Consider the following 20404-nt stretch of genomic DNA (forward strand, 5'->3'; position numbering starts at 1 on the left):
TACAGTAAAACATTAAGTCTTCACAGGAGCTGTCATTCAACCTGCAACCTATGGTATCATACTGTAACATCTCACACAGTAATGGAGCAGATTGTAAAGTACCACGTCTTATCATATTGTATCCACCTGCACCGCCGCCTTTCACATCACATCCTGTCATCATATTTACTACAAGGCTAAGCAGTATTGTGTGTTATGTCGTCTCATCTCATCTCATCACACATTCTCCTGTCTACCAAAATGCAAACCAGAGCTCCTTTCATTCAGAGTAACATGTAATCTGTGCATTAACTCGCCCTCCATGCGTCTGAGCTGCAGCGCCTCCTCCCTGCTGCACGATGCACCTACAGCCCTCCTGCGTACACACACCGGATCCAGGACGACACACAACACCGTGCGTTTGCCTGTCGTACGTGTAGGAAGGGGACGCGTTTGTGGCGTCCTGCGATTATTTTGTCTGCAGCCTGCAGTGTTTTGTATTATTCATGTGGCAGAACGCATGCACATGACCTAGCAACTCATTTGGCCCTTGTTCCCATGCAGGCAGGAGTCTCCAAGGGTTTAATTAAACAGTGTGGAGGCAGTGGCCCATCTCGCACAAACCCCCTCCCAGTGTCATTACACAACTGTTTCTGACTGGGAAATCCTCCCATTGACTTCCACTCTGAGGCTGTCGACCTCCTGAGGGGCGCAGAGCCGCAGCTCACTGTCGGCATCACTTTGAAGAGAAAGCACCCACTTTAACCCAAATGAAGCGACGCACCTACGGATGCCCGTCACCACTCGGAGAGACGCCGCGTTAAACAGAAAGCCTCTGACATCCACAAGGCAAAACCAAACTGTGGCACTCGCAATCAGACATGTTTAATTTATATGCAAAAACAGAGAGGTGAGTATTGTTCGTGCAGATCAACACGGATGAGCTCTTCATTGTTATTCTAATTCGAAAAGTGCTGCGGCCATTCAAGAAGGAGGTCACGACCGAAATGAACGTATAGAGCTGCTGCCGAAATTAATAAACCTAATCGCATTTATAACCGCACTTGACTGGATTAATCAACAGGAAACAGCAAAAGCCCCGGAAAACAGATGTTTTCCCATATAAACACCTAATTGGTTTGGTGCAGAATCGGCTCATAAATCTCTAGAAATCAAACGAGGTTTGAACAGTGCGAATCCGTCAGACGCTCAATGAATAAAACAGCCGAAAGACACATTTATTTTCTTACAAAACAGTTTTAGAGAAGATTTTGCTACCTAGTGCCACTGAAAAGAGGTAGTAATAGGACATACAAAGTGAAACAAAGAGCCACCTGGGTGCGCTTTATTTTGGAACAGCTGTCAGGCAGGCAGGGATTTAGGTGGAGCTAAATTGGAGTGAGATTTTTCTCGGGGTGCACTGAGCAGATTAGGAGAGAGGAGCCATCATAGCAAGTGTCCTTTAAACAGGCAGAGGGAGCAGAGAGACTCACGCCTACAATCATGCCTCTGCACACAACGCTGAACTGGACCAGTTTGTCTTGATGTCAAATGAACAAACTGTGAAACTTAATTTCAAATAGATTTGTAAGCATTTGGGCCGGTTGCTTTTCTGCTTTTTTCTGGAGTTCTTTTTGGCAAATGCATCCTTGCTGTCTCGTCTCCATCTGAACGTATTAAACCTCCAAATTCTTCTGCGATTGATATTTTGTGATTTATTCGCTTGTGTGGTTATTGTTGCACTAAAATGTAACAGAGCTGCTTTGTCTTGGGAATGGATGAAGGATTTGGAGTGTGGATCAGAATAAAGCAAAGGAGCGTCGGGATGAGGGAAGAGCTGACCTGAGCTTTATGCTATATGAGTTTACAAAGGTTAGATTAGATTCTTAGACCGTAGTGGCCTATAGTGACGTCACTCAGCTGTTACGTAGACAGGATTTAATTTGGGCTTAAGGGATGTTTCTCTCATTATAGCTCGAGCTCTGGGTCGTCTGTCTGGTCCGGCTCGTGTGAAGCCCAGACATATTTGAGCATATAATGATGATTAATTCCTCTACTAGAGCTTTAAGATCCTGGAAATCCTGCTCCATGTTTACATCTGATCTTAATATCACAGAATGTGAATCGCAAACGTGTCTGTCAATGGAGTCACAGCTATAGACGCTCATATTCCTTCTTTCCAGGGTCTTTTTCTGCTTCTTCTCCCCCTTTTCCCCCCCAGGGACGCCATGATAACATCTGTCAGTGATGATATTGTTCAGTCTTACCAGCATGTCACCCAGGTCATTCTCACATCTTCATTTTTAGCTCACCGATCAATTCTGTTTTCCACAAACTTTGGCCTCACGGCTATCAGCACAGAAGTCACGTAACAGCTGCAAATATACATGAAAACAGAAGGAATACAGTCGCTGCTGCTGCTAGGGAATAAATCACCAAAAGAGGGAAATTAATGCAAAACACTGGTCAGTGTTTCAACATAATCACACTGTAAGCGTGCATCTTTATCCCAGTCTTACACGCCAAGAGATGAATTCCCTTTTCGCATATGTGGGATAAGATTTTGGAATGGGACGGATGTGGGATTTGTTTCAGAACAGATGATCTACAAGTAAAACAACAGTTTGCTGATTGAACTCACCGCTGAGCCAAATGGAGGACGGAACTGTGAGCTGAACATTAGACAAGAATACGGAGGAATAATGTAATTTAAAACGGCCAGCTCCTGCTGTGCGCAATCAACACACACTTGTTCGCACACATGGAGCGGAGAGGAGAGATGAGGGTGAAGCAAAGGGTAAATCTCTTAGAGTCGACTGAGAACAAGCGGCACATTTACACCTTATTGTAAAGCTGCAGAGGAATCTGTCTTATACAGTCATTGTGGAGCAAAATGAAAACTTTTCTGGGGTTATTTATGGTTTTAGCCTCTGGATATAGAATAAATTACTGTGACCAATCTCGCATAGTTTTATGCTTCTATGGCGTCAGCGTCTTGCTCAAGGACACTTCAGAGTGGAACCAAGCCTCATCAAGTTGATTGTATGTAACTAAGTTATTTTAGGAGCTCTAATAGGGTGGGACTGTCAGAGTGGAATGACTTCAACTGGTCTGATATTCAAGTCAATCAGCTGGACTGTTACCTGTATAGTGCAGTGGTTCTCAGTCTGGACTCGTGTCTCCTTTTATTGGATGGATCATAGTGGCTGGACGAAAGCGTTCCATTCATCCTACCAACAACCGACACATCCTCCCCGGACTCGCATCTCCCAGAAGCCTTTGCGATGAAACTCATTTCCTCTATGAGACGGGGCTTCGGTCCTCAGCGCTGTGTGATTGTGGAAATCAGCTGATTGAGATAAGATTCAGGTGTGAAGGAGCAGAGAAAGCCGGACCAGGACTGAGAACCTGAGACCCCTGAGACCTGCAACAAGAAAATGAAAGCAGAATGTTACATAAGTGAGTGATTGTTTTGCTGAATCATGGCCCCATTGTTGTAAATCAACTTTAGAGAATGTATCAACATAAAAGCATGATTACTAAATGCATCTCTGTAAACTCATCACCTGAACCACAGGAGCAAAAGCATTCTCACTGTTCCACACATCCTCCCCTTGTCATTGGCTAAATTTTGACCGGCCATCAAAGTTTCTGATAGGCTGCAGCAGCGGCCGAGAGTTGTTGCTGTTGCTAGGATCCTGTTGCTAGGATGGTTGCCATCTCCGAGGCTCAGCAGGAAACATGTAATGAATCATGGATGGTTGATTTTTCTCTAAGCACCCTAATCTGTGATGCAGATGAGCCCGGAGCTCGCCTCCTCCACCGTCTCCTCCCTCCTCCCGGCTGCAGCCCCCCCCCTCCCCCTGGCCCCCCCTCACCCACCAACCCCACCCCCACCTCTGGATGGGTTCATTAAAAAAAAGATCCCAACTTTGGATGCAGAAGGCATTGGGAATTGTCCTGGGGTCGCCACAGAGGGACGTGCAGAATACTGATGTCAATTCTCATGCAAAACAGGGGGAGTTCAAAGGTCATTATCAGTTATTTGTTGAAGGAGAGGCAGAGGGAGCCGCCGCGACCTCGGCTGACCCCTGAGATTATTCTTAATCATGTGACTAGGAAGGTCTGGACAGCTGTGAGTTACAGCTGATGCTTAAGGCAGAATTCAATGAGGTCATCTTTTACGTGAATACACCAGTACAGCAGCGGAGCAGGAAGTACTTCAATCCCTAACTGAGGAAATAATACTGCAGAGGGAAAATACTACATTAAAGGGAATTTGAGAGTAAAATTTTCTTTGATATCAAAAGTAACAGTACTTATGAACCCTGGAGTTACAAGGTTTACAATCAACACTGTAGAAGAATCTTGTATCTCCACATGAAACACATCTTTCTAAATGTAATAATATAGTTCTGTTTTATAGGAAAAACAACAACAATTGTATTTTTCCTAATATAATACTCTTAACTGTGTATTTGGGCTGGAGGCGGGGTTACACATGGGGGGCGGAGTAACACGGGGGGAAAAGCTCTTCACTGTGTGTTTGAAAATGTGCATGAAATAGAAACACACATGTTAAAGCACGTCTAAATTATAAATGTGAAAAGTATTGGAGTAGCTGTATTTGGTAACTTTGTGCTGCAGCAGGACTGCGTCATCTAATTCCACGCTGCTGACGGAGGCATTTAAGTGTGAAGCTTTGCTCCCAGCTGTTATTATTCTACACCGTACAGTATGTTTTGCTTTTGAACCTCGTGAAATAAGCCTCATTAGAATTCACCAAAGGTCATCCATCGTGGTGCAAATGTGCCGTCGTGACTTAACAATCGCTGTGGGCATTTTTAATATCCTGCTATTACACAGTGCACAGAGTAGAGCAGGCCTGTGTTTAACAGAGGACACTGGGAGGGGACGGGACTTATTTATTCCTGTCCTGTGAACACACTGCAGCTGTTTCATATAAAGTGGCAAACAGTTTATATGAAACACTTCCCTTGTAGACTCTGAATGTTATCCTCACAGTGCAAAAAGTGGTAATTACCCACAGCAGCTGACAGACAATATGCACCCGCTGCTTTAATGCTACAGCGAGGAGCAGATATACGCTCGCCCTGCTCAATGTAAACATCGCTCCGGCTTTGCTTTCATCTCTCATTTTCATGTCGTTTCTTTCTTCTGTACACATTCCGAGCACAGAGTCTTTGATTATGAAGAAGGTGATCCTGAAGGGGGCGTGGCAGACAGATTTACGTGCTCTTCCTCTCAGTCAGAGTCTATATTTGAAAGGCTTCGCATTTTAAAGTGCAGCAACGCCACACTGATCCATTTCTGCTTCTGAGCTGCAGCACAACTGTGCACAGTGAATGAGAACAGGCGGTTTTAGCCTATTCAGCCTCTGTTCTGATTGGTCAGCTGTATCAGGCCTTACTGGTAAATACAATTCTGAATGTCCTCCTTAGAATGTACAAATAGATAAAAACATTGATTTTATTTTAGAGACAAATACACCATAAAGGAACTATAAGCTTCCCTTCCTTCCTTCCTTTCTTACGGTAGATTCTTCCCTTTTTCTCAACATATATTTATACTTTGGATGCTTTTCTCTGTATTCACTACAAACACTCTCCCCTCTCTTCTCTTCTCTCCTCTCAGCTCCTCTCTGCTTTGCCTGCAGCAGTCATAATTATATCCTGACTCTGTGTTTCTGTGTTATTCTCTGACAGACATTCTTATTCCCAAAGGGTTTTATTTGGGACAAACATTGATTTAAAAACAGGAAATAATAATCAGACTTGTCTCTATTTTCCGTCTCTGGCCTTTTAATTAACCCCTTCCCTTCAAGCAAAGTGCATCTCTTGACAGTGTGCCTCTCCGCTCCCAGCTTTCTTACCCTTTGCCCTCGTCTTTCCTGACTGAACGCATCCCTTAGAATCTCGTTGTATACGCGATGCTAATACCTCCTGACACATTTGTTCACCGTCTCTTTATCATTAATAATTATGCAAAGGAGCCGCTTTCTCAGCCGAGCAAAAGAAAGCAATCTTAGTATGCAAATGGTTAAGGTCCCCGCGGAGTGTGACGATTAGATGTGTGTTGATAAACTCACTTATGATGAGTGACAGTGAGCAGTATTGAGGTCGCGCTGGTCAGCAACGCAACGCACGCTGATGAAAACACTGATGCCAAATGCCAGGGTTTCCCCAGATGCATGATGGGACAGGGATGAAACGCTGTAAAATGTCATAGTGGCTGCTGTGCGCGCATTAATAAGCAGAGGGGAAGAAGCGGGCAGGGCGGGGCGGGCCGGGGCAGGGTGTGGTGTGGTGTGTGTGTGTGTGTGCGTGTGTGTGTGTTAGGGGGGGTAATGAGAGGAGCTTAGCTTTGGTCTCTCCTGCTCAGCCAGATGTTGGGCTGCTGTGCGACTCGTCACCCTCAAGACGCTTTAACTGATCGATGTCCCATAAAAAAAACTCCCAGCAAAACTCCTCAGCTCTCATCCGGCGTTATGGAGAATCCACTTCATGTTTTACATCTGATCCCTTCAAAGCTCTGCACCTGAGGACACAGCCAATAAATGTTTAACAGTGCAGTTTGATGTTTACTAGGATTTATATTAGATTAATAAATAAATGTATAAGGAAAAAGAATAAAAGCAAATTATTCCAGCTTTGTAGAAAATACAAGATTGCCAATGTTAATGAATCATTGACTCAGTTTTTACCAGATAAGTATGATGTCATCAATAACTTCACACTGGTTGACACTGGTGCATTGAAACACTTTTTGTGAGTAGATTTTACTGCTAATGTTTCGATACTAAGGGATTTGAAGTTTTCCTTGTGAGTTTGCTGAGAGGAAAGACAGAAACCTGCAGTGATGGGAGGTAAAATCTATTTGATCTTGATTTAGAAACAAACTTTTGAGCTCCATATTTTCAGGCACTAGTCGCTGCGTAATAAAAAACAGGTTCCTAGACGCGATCAATTTTCTCAGGATCGGCGTTTCTGACGAGCCAGAAGACAGGAAAAATGTGAGAGAGAGAGACGGAGACACTCGCCGGGAGAGACGGGATTAAAAGCCTGTTTGTTTCTTAAGAAGATCAAAGGTACACAGGCCTTGGACAGACATGAGAGACTCGGCCTCGGCAATCTGCTCTCCATTCACTCCCAACAACACCAGCGGAGATAAACAAGGCTTTTCTCTTTGGGAAAATCCTGGAAAGCATCCCAGACAGTTTTCCAACAAGCAAACACTCAGGGATTTCCCAACATTCTCCACAGGGAAATGACATGTTTGTCGGCACGCTGAAGGATCCGCAGGTGTCCGACAGAAGCAAAGGCGTCTCCAAGACTTAGCCGGTCTTGAAAAGTGAAGTAGGTTTTGATGTAGTCAGCAATTATTATTAATCAACCGAGGAGATTTGATTAAAGCCGGTTCAAGTTCCACCTCATAATTCAACAGAACGCTGTTTAATAAACAACATTAGTATTCCGTGTTAATGTTGGCTCTGATCTCGGGCTTTTCAATCCAATAAGGAACACTTCGGCAGGATGAGAGCTGAGAAATGACCGCCGTGACATCAGGGATCAAAGCAAAGTCGCAGCACAGAACACGGTGCTATGATTTCTTAGTTTGTCAAAGAAACCAATGAGTCTTAAATGTTGAACTGTGAGTTTCAGAGTAAAGTGCCTCTGCAGTTTAGAAAAACCTTTTGTTTCTTTTCATCATTTTTTAGCTTAATGTGATCCAGAGTTTGTTTTGAATGTTGAAGCTGCATTTCCTAAGGTTGACCTCTTTACAAATGCACAGAGTGAGAGTAACCTACAGATCCCGAGCTGCCTTGAACGCCTCGTTTCAATGCCGTACCACATTTACTTTAACCATCTACACACCCAGAGTGCAAGGCGAGCAAGTGAATGTCTGGCCAAACAAAACAGCGGGGGCCTTAAAGAGACGGTAGCTGAAATAACCCGTTATCACTCTGTGTGCACAGCAGTGCCACCGCAAGGGAGAGTAGAAATGAATCTGTGCTTTTCATACATGAAAGCGATCTGAAATCTGTGTAATACGCCCCGTTTGAGGTCGGATCGCATTTTCCATTTGAAACCAGAACATTTCAGTCGAGTGTAGAACATTTGAGGGATTTTTTTTCCGTCTTCTTTGCTTGCCAAGAGCGCCAGGCTGGACCTGCGACACATGAATTTACGAGTGTGTCAGAAGGATTAAGAGCCAACAATGATTACAACAAACCACAGAGAGATCATCAAAGAGTGGGCAGGAGCTGTGCGATTCACTGAGAAAAGGCCCACTCGACGTTCTTGGCTGTGTGGAGAGCTCTCTGTGGGACCTGCAGTGTGTGTGTGTGTGTGTGTGTGTGTCTGTGTATGCGTGTGCGTGTTCTTTTCAATCTGCTTGTTTCAGGGCTGATTCAGGGAGATGGCTTTACTTCAACACTCTCTCTACCCAGACACGTTTCCTCACTTCATGCCTGTGATTGTTATGCCGCCTCTGCAGGTTCGTCTGTATTTTTCTGGCGCTGTTGCTTCACTTAACTTTACATTTCTCTCTCTCTATCCCGCTGACGCAAACGCCGCTCCTAACAATAGCAAGATACGCCGATTTTGACGACTCTCTCTGTGAAGACTTATCCGAGCTTAACCAGCAATTTAGAAATCCCTAAATTAAAAATCACTTTGAGTTAAACCAAGCACCCAAAGAGGCGAAACACTGGATCTCATTTTGTGACTTTTTCTGAATGCATTAATCCTCTCAAATGGGAGCTGACAGGATATCACATGGTATTGTAACACACCAGATACCTCAGGAAGCAATTACCATGAATACATTTTCTAATAAACTTGTACCCATCAGATGATAAGCAATTAAACATGCGTAATTATGGTTTCCATACAGTAATTTCTAAGATGATTAGGTTTGTGTGCTTTACAACCTGAATGGAGGAATATTAATGGAGCTTTGGTTTGGTGCTGCTGGTTAGTGCTGGCAGCTCATCAGTGAATCATATGCAAATGAGGCCTCAGGAAGTGCATGAAGCCTCGTTCCCGGCTATTAGAACTGTCAGGGGAGGGAGGGACATGTCAACGGGCAGCTCGCACACACACACAGGCGCGCACACACACACACACACGCACGCATAAACACACATGCACACACACACACACACACAGAAGAGAGCGAGCACACACATTCTAAAAACGAATGAAATTATATATTCCGTTTACGTGCTTTGTGTATTTAAGTGTTTGCGTTTCTTTGCCTTATGCTAATCTAGTCTATTCTGCACTTCAAAATAAAAGCTCAAAGTGTGAAATATTACATTCTCTTACTTTCAGGTAGTAACACAAAGGAAAGGGTTTTTTTCTATAAAGATATTACAATTATTAGCCGTCTCACCCGTGTTCTTGATTCAGACTGTCTGAGAGAAGAGGAGAAGGAAAGGCTCCCTGAAAAACCCTCAACATAGAAGGACAGACAAATGGAAGACATCTCAGGAGAGACACTCGAGTCCTGATCCAGTAAAGTGGATCTCATGTCTGCAGAGACGTGGTCAGTATGAAATCATAAAGGCGGTGAGCTGGAGAGAGCCGAGCCTCTGCAATCACACAGGGGACAGAGCCACTTCACTTTACAATAACGGCTTTTATTTTGGATGTCTCCCCCAGCAGATGGATGTTTGAAAGCTTCTATAACATGATGGAGGTCAACACTGCTCAATTTGATCAACTTTTGTTTTCTACATATTTTTGAAAATCTGCAGCTGTAATATTCTGTCTTGTTTTCTTTACTTTCTACACTACAACAGCTTCTGCAACAAACTCTCTCTCTCATTAGTTTCATACTTTGTTTAAATTCCCCTGTTCCTTATTCAAATGAACGTGTAAATAAAACAACATAATACAGTTGTCCTGGGTGCAAAAACACACTTTTGTAAATATAAACAGACAGAAATCTGCTGCCTCTTTTCCCTGCAAGTCTCCATCACATCCCGTTACTAAAGGAGAACAATCCAGGTTTACTTATGGCGTCATGTAAAGGAGCGTTTAGAGGCTTTTTGTTGTGTTTTGTGGATCCATTAAAGGCTTATGGACCGTAAAAGTGAATGCCAATAAGCCAGGAATCATTTTGTCTCTGATTATTCTGCCATCCTGACGAGGACGCGACATCATGAACCCAGACCTTCAGTAAACATCACACACACACACACACACACACACACACACAGGACTAATCAGTGTTTCTTTCCTCGGTTATATTGCAGCGAGACCTCGACAGGTGAAACTCACGAGTCTGATCCCGCTGCAACTCGCCGCCACTTCCTGCGGTGACACAGCCAGTGAAGCAAACATTTCAAAAAAACGCACAGACTTGGAATTCATCCCTGATCCAAACCCTCAGGGAGCATGAGACAGCTTTTCTTTGGCACTTTTCTGAGGCTGCGGTGCTCAATCAAACGGCGTGGAGTGTACGTGCGGCGTTCTCCCTGCTGTTTGTGTATGCGTGCGAGTGTTTCAGGGTGAGCAACATTAAACACCAGACAGCCAAGCAGCGTAATCTCATCTGTGATTTATTATCAATCTGAATTATGTTACTTTTTCCACACAAAATATATAGTTTCTCATAGAGTCTCTCAGTATGTATATACTGTATTTCAGATCGCACTATAGGGATTCATAGTCATTCATGGTCTATACATAGAGAGAATAACCATGTTGCACTAAAAACCACAATCTACCAGTGATTTAAATAGAATTTCTGCATAAGTATATCATAAGGTTACTAACAATACAGCATGACAAAGCAGTAGTTGTAAATAGAAGCCATAACTACAGGATTTCTATGACACTGATATGAACAGAAAGGTTTTGTGTTGGAGAACCCATAAATGCAGCATCAATGGAGAATAAAAAACACCTGATATGTTGCAAGAATCATAACCGGCAAGGCGTTTGAGGAGCCGCGGCGCCGCTCTGTCATTACAGGACGCTCGGGCCCCAAAATACAAACACGCGATGTGATGCAGAGGATATAGTTTATTCAAATCACAGAGGAAGAGAAGCGTGTGAGGAGTTTATTTCCAAAATGTTGTATGTACACTTTTGTAATGCAATCCAAATAGGGATAGGGATATAATCTGGAGAAGTATAATCATTCTGACACACATTTACTTCACATATTACCCTGAAGAGTACTATAATGTTTAAAATCAGCCAATCGTCTGTGTGGTTTAGTTTTCAACCAACATCTCATTTTGGAACAAAAATCTTCACTTGACGTCACGTAAACAGCTGTCATGGCAACTTCATACATCACAATTATAGAGTTGTAAAGTACTGGGGCTCGTATTGACAAAGAGCCTTACAGCAGGAGTGCAGATCCAAGTTCCCCACCGTCTCTCTGCTAAAGCCACACAGATCCTGGATCAACAGACGCACTCGGAGGCAATTTGTGAATACGGATCCCGGTGAGATATTCTGGCACGACATTCATAGGTATACAGTATATATATAGTGGTGAAGAGGAGGAGGAAGAGAGCGAGAGAGAGAGAGTGACGAGAGGAAGAGCAGAGAGAGATGTCAGTCTCGAGTGGGCAGACGAGTCGCTGCTCAGCCAGCGAAAACAAAAGGAGGTGGAGGTGAAAAATCTTCACTGAGGAAGAGCTTTCAGGATGGCGTTCACCTCCTCTGCCACGGCTGTCAGCCCGAACTCAAACTGCTCCTGAAGAGGAGGAGGAAGAGGAGGAGGAGGAGGAAACAAGGAAGGGAGGAGGGAAGGAGGAAAAAGGAGAGTGATTTAGCTGATTGAAGAGACTGACAAAAGCCAAACGGTGTTTTAAAGTCAAATGGTGAAAAGTAGTCCCTTTGTAGTTTCACTGTTAGCTTAGCAACAGCAGCGCTACAGAGTCAAACCTACTAGCTAGCAAGGCGGTGGCAGATTGAGAGTTAAATTGTTTAAGAAGTGAAATTGCACATTTTCATTTGTGTTGAAATGCTTCATGGTGAACAGGACGTCACTCGGGATGTTGATGTTGACGTCTGGATGCTTTTCAGTTTGAAACCTGATGCGTCTTCTTGTCGGACGGTGGCGCTAGTTTGTAGCTAGCTAAGCCTGCTGGCAGCTGTTAGCGCAGCGATACAAAGTAGCAGAAGAAGTGGCTCGTCCATTAAACAGCCAACAAGCTGAATTATGAGAAAACATCAATTTACTTATTTGAAGAATCTATTTGTGATCCATTATTGAGCCCTAAAAGCATTGAAACTGTTTATTAAATGAAGCTACGCCGAGTCAAACATAATTATTACTTGTTTTTAAGGTCATTATTGTCAGTTTTGCTGATTTTGCAGATGGATTTGGTTCTGATGGTAGATAATGTCACTAAATTACAGAGTATTTTGCCTGTTTCCACTCGAGGGATTTATGTGTGTGTGTGAGTGTGTGTGTAACGGCTCAGGAATTCCACCGAGGCCCATGTAAGTGAGTGACGGCCCCCCCGTGCTGCCTTTTCCTGCGCCCCTGCTGACCCCACCCAGGCTGCGTTTGTCCACAGAGCGAGGTGACGGCCGATCGCTCCCCACCGCTTTCAATCGCATAGCCATCGATCCAGCCAGGTGTGTCTGAAAATGGAGCTTTTGAGCCGAGCTGTCTCTGGGCTGACTGTGTGTGTGATTGTGTGTGTGTGTGTGTGTGTTTGTGAAGCTGACTTTTCCCAGAGGAGCACAAAAGGCCTGATTGATGTTTGCCCCATGGTGCTGCTGTTTTTATATTCCTCTCCCCTCCTCAGAGTCCACTCACAGTGAAAACGCTACGTAGGAGTGAGGAAGGAACAGCCGTTAGATGTGTCAACACACACACACGCGCACACACAGCCATATTTTGGCCTGAGGATGGGCTAAATCAATACAGAGGAGTCACTGGTGGCCTTGCCTTAAGCTTTGGAGCGGAGATGTTCAGGTTTTCTATTTTTGAAGGTCCTCTCATGTTCTGTTGTTGGCGAAAAGCTGCAGTGTTACAAGTATTAATATAGAATCCTGAGCTCGCTTTGACGTTTTCAAACTTTCCTCCAACATCAGGCAGAACGCGCGGTGCTGTACTCCTTTACACCACTGGGGGGAGATCAATGTCTGCTCAGGTGAGAGACGGCCTCTTTAGCATGGAGGACGATGTTCTCACACACGCACACACACGCAGTAATTACAGTGCACGCTGATGTCTGTCAGAAGAAGCGACCGCAAAGAGGCTGAATATTGAACGTTTTTATTTGCGAGCTCTATTCTCTAAAACAAAGTGACGTCACTGCCGTGCACAGAGGGCGAAAACAAGGGATAATTGGTCGTCCCAAAGTCGTCTAGATTTTATACCTCATTACAATCCAATTTCAGAGTAGAGGCAACGGTGTCAACAATATCTCCATGAGCGTGTGTGTGTGTGTGTGTGTGTGTGTGTGTGTGTGAGGGAGTCTCCTCTTAAAAGCTCACCAGCGTTGATCAGGCAGTAAAAGCTGCATTAATGAACCATCAAGGAACACTGGAGTCTGTTAGGCAGCAACTTCCATAAAATTTCACGAGTTTTGCCTTTATTATCGTTATTATTTATCCTTTCCCAGGTAGAATAAAGACACAAAAGAGACTTCCCTCTCTTTATTCGCCTTAAGAGGACGGGAGGAAAGGCATCGAAGCGGCCCCGCTGTGATGTAAACCCAAGGATGTAAATAGGAATTTGTTGAGATGAAAGAGGAGGAAAAGGCTATAAACAACAATAGGAGAACATGTTGTGTCTTTGTTCAGATCACTACCAGGCTATTACACATCTACTTAATGGTCACTTTAATGATTTGAGCGGTTTGAGAATGGTGTTATTGTTTGCTCGGGGTTATTAAACAGACTGAGTTCATTACTGCTACCGAGGGTTTGGTTATTTGTTTGTTAGAGAGGTAAGAAAATGATGAGGAAACATTTCTAATCTGGGGATAAATGTGAAACGCTGAGGATTTCATCTCCCCAGACGACGTTTCCCCCCCAATCCTCTCGCAGTTATCAATTACTCCATCATTTCCCCCGTTTCCCACAAATGTCTTTTGAATGGCTGCAGCCCTCCCCCCTCCCCTCCGCCCCCCCTCCCTCTCTAAACTCAGATGCTGGGACCTTACCTTTGTCTGGACCATGCCGGCTCTCTGGTCTCTCAAGTGCTCCAGGGTAGCGGCAATATCAATCTCTTTAGCACCTGCAACAGACCGAAAATTGGACTGAGTTCAAAGCGTAGGGGGAAGTGGGGGGGTAATCCAGCTCACATCTGTCAATCTCTCTTTATGCCGGGCCTCCCTTTGGAACCCGCGCTGCGATTGAGAATTATTACATTCATCCTTGGAAAGACTTGGACCAGAGCCACAGACTTGTTTCTTCGTAAAATATGCAAGAGGATATTTTTGGTCTGGGAATCATGGCGATAACACGCACTCCCTGAGAATCCTGGACATGAAGATTTACACACACACACGCAATGTCAGTGTCTACGCACTTATTGCATCTGGCGGCGGTCAGCTGTTGTCTAGTTTGGGCTGGTTTGGTATTTCATAAGGGTACAAGGGTTCATCTAAGGAAAGGGACTATAAAAAGTGGCTGAGAAAAAATATGCGGGTTCCTAAACCCTCAAGATTTCTTCAATGTGAGGGAGAAAAGGGGAGAAATGAGATGAGCAAGAGGGAGTGTGTGTGTGTGAGAGAGAGAGAGAGGGAGAGGCGGAGAGGGATTTAATGCAGCTGGACTTTGCACTCAAAGTACTCCAGCGCTCCGACAAGACTTTCATGTTTCAGAAGGGCTGGATTCCAAAGTTAAGATGAAGAGAGGCTCTTCCACCCAGAGAAAAAGCTTTGAAGGGTGAGATTATGTTCGTTTTATGCCTTCAGCTCAGCGGGGGGACACAAAGGGTTAAAAAGAGCCCAGGCGGATTCATGCCGTCACCGAGCCAGATGAACTCCCGACAGGACGGGACGGGACTTAGGCCGCGCGCCGCTAAACCTGAACTGACGGACACAGAGGGGAGCAAGCGGAGAGGGCAGGGGGTCAAAGGTCAAAGGGCAGAGGTCGGGATAAGCTGCGGAGGGCTTTCAGGTGATGTAATCGCCCTTTGGTGGCCTCAGTGAAAGGACGCAGCTCCTGTGCAGCTGAGTGTCTGAGCTGAACACTATTGTCTTGCTTTAAAGCACTGAAGTCTTTTCAGCTTGTTCCTCTCTGGAGTAAAGGTTCAGACCAAAGACGACAGAGTTTGCAGGAAATGTGGAAACAAATCTACTTTCACACCGTTGCAGTAACATTGATTTTCTTGTCTGCCTGCAGGACATTTGGCCTCACAGTTTCCCCTCCTGTGGTCACTTCTTCTAACTAAGTGTGACACACTCCTGATCTCAGGCACCTATTTATTGATGAACAATAAATAGTAGAAAAGGGTTAAAAAAATGTGGCCATCCATGAATGTATGGAGGCACAGGTAAAAAAATGGGATTGGAAAAATAAATATGAATAAAAAATCAAATATTGATTCGTCTATTAAAAACCACAGCAGCAACATTTGGGAATTCTGATTTCCAATGGATTTTCCTTTTAAACATTTCATTTCCATGCATGTGCCATCTAAATTCATGTTGCAATTGTGATGCAGGTCAATACGGCGTGACGCGAGCTTAACAGATAATTACTAATGCGAGTCTAGCTTTCCTTTCCATTTTCCTTTCTTCTCTTTGTTCCACTCCCTCCTCTCCTCTCCTACCAGCTCCCTCTGTGTGTGTGTGTGTGTGTGTGTGTGTGTGTGTGTGTTTCTCCTTCTTGCCTCTCCAGGCCTCGGAAAGTCACCCTCTAATGCATCGCCGAGACCTTCTGCTGAAAACCAGAGGCTTTAGTGTTGCCAGGGCAACACCTCAACGCAAGCAGAAAGAGTGAAAGGGAAGCCATTGATGGTTACCTTTAGCCATCCTATTGAGGACCATGTCAATCAGAATGTAAGTCCCACTCCTGCCAGCTCCATCACTGCAGAGAGGGAGAGAGAGAGAGGGAGGGAGGGAGGGAGAGAGAGAGAGAGATCATTAGAGGGACTGTGTAAAGCTCTACATGCTCTAATCTCAGAGTGTTTTTCTTATGAAGCAACAAATTGCTCATTTGCATGTGCATCTGCTGTCAGTGTGTGAGCTTCACAGTGACACAAATTAGAGATAAAGGTTGGGACGTTCACTTAAAATCTGCTGCACAGATAAAATAGAATACTTTAAATAATTACGACCATTGTCATCATCCTCATCCTTCATGTTATATACGGGAAAATACCTGAGAGAATGTGAATATTTGATGTTGTGGTAATTGCGAGGCTGTTAACCCGGCGCACACGAGTGCATGTGTGGTCTGGAGACTTAGCGGGCTGTTGGGGCGAGGGGACTGGATTGTGAGGCGCACGGGGGACAAAGACTTTTTAAATGCATGCACCTCAGGAGCACAGGAGAGGTTGAGAGGCCAGGGGCGGTTGGAGAACAGCTTTTGGAGAGCCTTGCTTTTCCATTACTCCAGAGATAGCCTCATGAAAAGCCTCCCTTTGTGCCCGCCGGCCATTCAACGGCTCTGCATGTTAATTGCAAACAAGGCGTGCACATCTCTCTAATAAAGGCAAGGCCAATAAAACAGGAGAGCTGGCCCGAGCGCCGCCGCTTCATTAATCCACTGCGAGACGCTCGGCCCTGTCCGTCTCCCGGCCTGGGACCGTGCACGACTTAACAGGATGTGACTATTAAAAGTGGTGAGACAGATACCTGGTGTTTAGAACAAGCCACTCAGAGCCAGTTAACTAACTCAACCAAATGGGAAATGAAAGACTTTGGACGGTCGTCTCCGTGCCACACTGTTTCCATAAGGACACAGCTGCTGGAGTAAACAGCCGCTCCAGTGGACCCAGATAAAGTAAATGGACTGAGCGGCTTTAAATAAACAGCCTCTCCCCTCTAACACACACACACACACTCACAGGCCACGACAAACACTCTCCATCCCAATCCAGCAGGGGCAGCGATTGTCACAGGGTACAAACAGTTATACTTGCCTGCAATGAACAATTATCGGGCATGATCGACCCCGGTAGCACTTGTTAACCTTTCTGAAATGAAAGAAGAGAGAATGTCATCATTCACAGTTTGCTGGAAATTTGCCTTCAATCATTTGCCTGTAAAAAAAGATCAATGTTTTGGGGAAATATTGAGCTTCAGCATCAAAAATGGCAAAAATACAAGTAATCAGACTGTGCAGGGATGTTTTCTGTGTGCTGTGGTTTAAACTAAACGATAATCAAAGGCACAAACCAAACTCTTCCCTCGTTTGATCACCGTAATAGTGAGCAGATCTGTGTGAGCCAGTGTGAATGAAGGGAGCAGCGTTACTGTGACATGTGGCTGATGGATGTGGCAGTGCCATGTTGTGATTGTGGACCGCCGACGCATTAACCCCGGCCAATTATGAATGTAATACACCACACGCCACGGCGAAGGCCAACGAGCCTTTTCACACCCCTCCGTTGCCATGGAAACAGACGACACTGGGGCTTCTGCGCCTTTTTATTCCCCTGTTTTTCACCTTTCAATGGCAAAATATTAAGTGGAAATCTAAATATTTTCATTAAACGACTCCTCAGCTCTCAGTTGGTATCAGGTTACAGTTCAAAATGTAAAACAATAAAAAGAGAAAACACAAACACTGAGTCAATTTACAGCATAGAAATGAGTCTGTAATAAAATAAAATACTATTATGAAGAAGTATAACAACAAAGACTAAGTGCTTTAAGTGAATATTTTACATTATTAAATAATGTGATAAAAGCAAGACAATACAGTATTTTTATTTTATTTCAAAAAGCAATCTATTGCATATTTTGGATTTATTTATTATTATTTTTAAGTAATACGTTTTTTAGTGTGTATTTTAATTTATATTTTATGTAATTGTTTTTTTAAATGGTTTTACATAGAAATGCTTTGATTATTGTTTTTTATTTTTTATACAATTCTATTACATTTTCTCTGGTTTTGTATGTGTGATGTTTGTCAGCTGAATCAAACTACAAACAGAATATTCCTCATAGTTGTAATATTCCGTCTGAATCCCTATGGTCTCAGTCAGAGAGCAGACACAGGCTGGAAGGTGGAGTTCCCATGCAAGCAAGCGGAAGGAGCAGTGAGAGGAGGAGAGGGGAGAGAGCGAGACAGGCGCGGCAGAGAGACAGGTGGTGCGCAGGCCTGGCTGAGGAGACACAGTTTCCAATGATCACTTTTGTGACTATGCAACTGGGCTCATATTACTAGCTGCAACATCACAAAAATGACACTGGCAACCGCAAAATACCGAGTTGGCCAAAACCACGACACGAGCGTGCATCATGTGGACGTCTGAATCGTTAGAGAGCTTTGGAGTGTTAATGCTGTCACGCTGATGCATTGTGGGTTGTCTCGGTAAGAGGCGGGGGCCCTACAGCAACACGACTCTTACAAACAAACCGCACACCGATACACCTGCGCTCTCATCAATACGCATCACCGGCTGCAAACGGCAACCTGCTCAAATTGAAAAATAGCATAAATGTGTCAAAGATGGGTGACATAACACGGCTGCACGTCCTCGTCCGCATCACAGCCCAGACAGACAGACATCCATCCGCAAAATCTGATGCATCTATTCTCATTTGGAGGGCTTTCCTACCCTGCCCCTCCTGGGCTCTCCCAGAGGGCCTATTGCTGCTCTTCTGCCAGAACACATTATATGGAGAACAGAGTGAGGTTACTCAACCACTAGCTTCACCCTCTCCTGTGTTTTTAGCCAGACAGCTCTCATTTAATTGGGTGTTTGAATTTTTTCTCTCCTTTTCTTCCCAAGCCAAGCCAGGCAGCGCGGACTGTTAATTTGCTGCATCACATGAGCCGGGGGGAGGTGAGGGAAATAGACCCAGGATGAAAGGGAAAGTACAGAGACAAAGTCCTTATTAGAACAGTATCAACCTTTATCTAGGACACCGAAAGGCAGAGGGGCAAAAAGGGAGATGGACCAGAAAGGGACTGACAGAATACACAGGCTTTAAGGGGAGGTAATTAAGAACAATGCCAGGTGGAGCAGCACTAAGGTGGACCCCCCCCAAATCAGATGGTGCTACGATATCTGCGGGCCTGCGTGGCCGATCGGCAGGTTCTTCACTTTTACCTGCGGAAGTCCAGCAGCGTCCGGGCCGAGTTGGGGATTCCACGGTCCATCCATGACAGGAAGTGGAACTGGGTGACGGTTCGGGTCTCATTGGTCTGCAGGTTCTTCAGGTAGAAGCTCCGCACCAGGAAGTCCTCACACCAGATGTGCTCAGACACCAAGTTGACCTTAATTAAGAGTCGGCGTATTAATTACAACCTCAGCAACGTTAATCCGTTAGAATAGGACAACATGTTAGCATCTTACCTCGTAAATATGGTAGACATCAGATCCTTCGTCGGGCCAGTAGTGGTGACACTGCTTGACTCCGTTTTCAGAGAGTGGCGTCAGCATGACGATCACGACACAGCCGCTCTCCCACACCATCTACCAGGGAACACACACACACACACACGTCAGCAGGGACGTCTCCCCGACACCCACAGAGCAGCCGCACGTTGCACATTAGCGTCACACGTCAAGCTAAGGAGTCGTGTATTTAGAATCAAATTGATTTCTTAATCTTGATCCAGGAAGTATGAATAAATGTCACCTCTCTGCGTGTGACAAATGATAAACGGAGGGTCGAGCAGCGGGAGGGCGTGTCACGCGGCTTCGCGTGTCGCCCTCGCTTAGCCGTCTGAAATCCTCTGTCGTATTGTAACCTAATGTGTCCTTGGGATGCAAATGCAGGCCCGTAGCAACCATTAGGAAAATGAGGAGGAAATGCAGCTTTTATGATTGCTATAAAAACACAATGGCCTTGACTATACACTAATCACCAGCTTCTGTGATCCAGCCCAGCGGACACATTACACGCCAACTGTGCCAACTCTACCAGGTTGTTATGAGATTAGGCCAGGTGATATCATCCACGCAGTCCTGTAGCATTTAGTCAATATTTGCAGGTAACACGGAATAAACTGTATTTAGATTATCCATCTCCATCACCAAAAAATGCCATCTGTGCATTTTTAGTTCAGGAAATATCACACAAACACACACGCACGCACACACACACAAACACACACAAACACACACACACACACACACACACACACACACACACACACACACACACACACAGTCTATACATAATTGATACTGAATGTGAAAGCAGAACACACGAGGACACTGAGGACTAAAGTTGAGGAGGCCCGGCAGAGTTAAGGTAGCGGCCAGGGATGGGGGGGAGGAGGAGGAGAAG

General features: G+C 44.8%; 1 protein-coding gene across 1 annotated transcript in view; it reads right to left on the reverse strand.

The window, feature by feature from the left end:
• Window positions 1-10602: 10602 nt before the first annotated feature.
• Window positions 10603-20404, reverse strand: part of ptprn2 (protein tyrosine phosphatase receptor type N2) — a 91717-nt gene continuing 81915 nt past the window's right edge. The window contains exons 17-22 of the mRNA XM_076161088.1: window positions 19465-19584; window positions 19219-19385; window positions 17077-17130; window positions 15955-16019; window positions 14147-14220; window positions 10603-11718 (exon numbers count right to left, since the gene is read on the reverse strand). Of these exons, the coding sequence (XP_076017203.1) occupies window positions 11647-11718; window positions 14147-14220; window positions 15955-16019; window positions 17077-17130; window positions 19219-19385; window positions 19465-19584 (552 nt within the window). The 3' untranslated portion in view covers window positions 10603-11646. The remainder of the gene's footprint in view (window positions 11719-14146; window positions 14221-15954; window positions 16020-17076; window positions 17131-19218; window positions 19386-19464; window positions 19585-20404) is intronic.

This window comes from Genypterus blacodes, unplaced genomic scaffold (genome assembly GCF_046128005.1).
Source record: "Genypterus blacodes isolate CSIRO-AG114 ecotype Tasmania unplaced genomic scaffold, CSIRO-AGI_Gbla_v1 ptg000110l_1, whole genome shotgun sequence".
NCBI classification, from domain to species: Eukaryota; Metazoa; Chordata; class Actinopteri; order Ophidiiformes; family Ophidiidae; genus Genypterus; species Genypterus blacodes.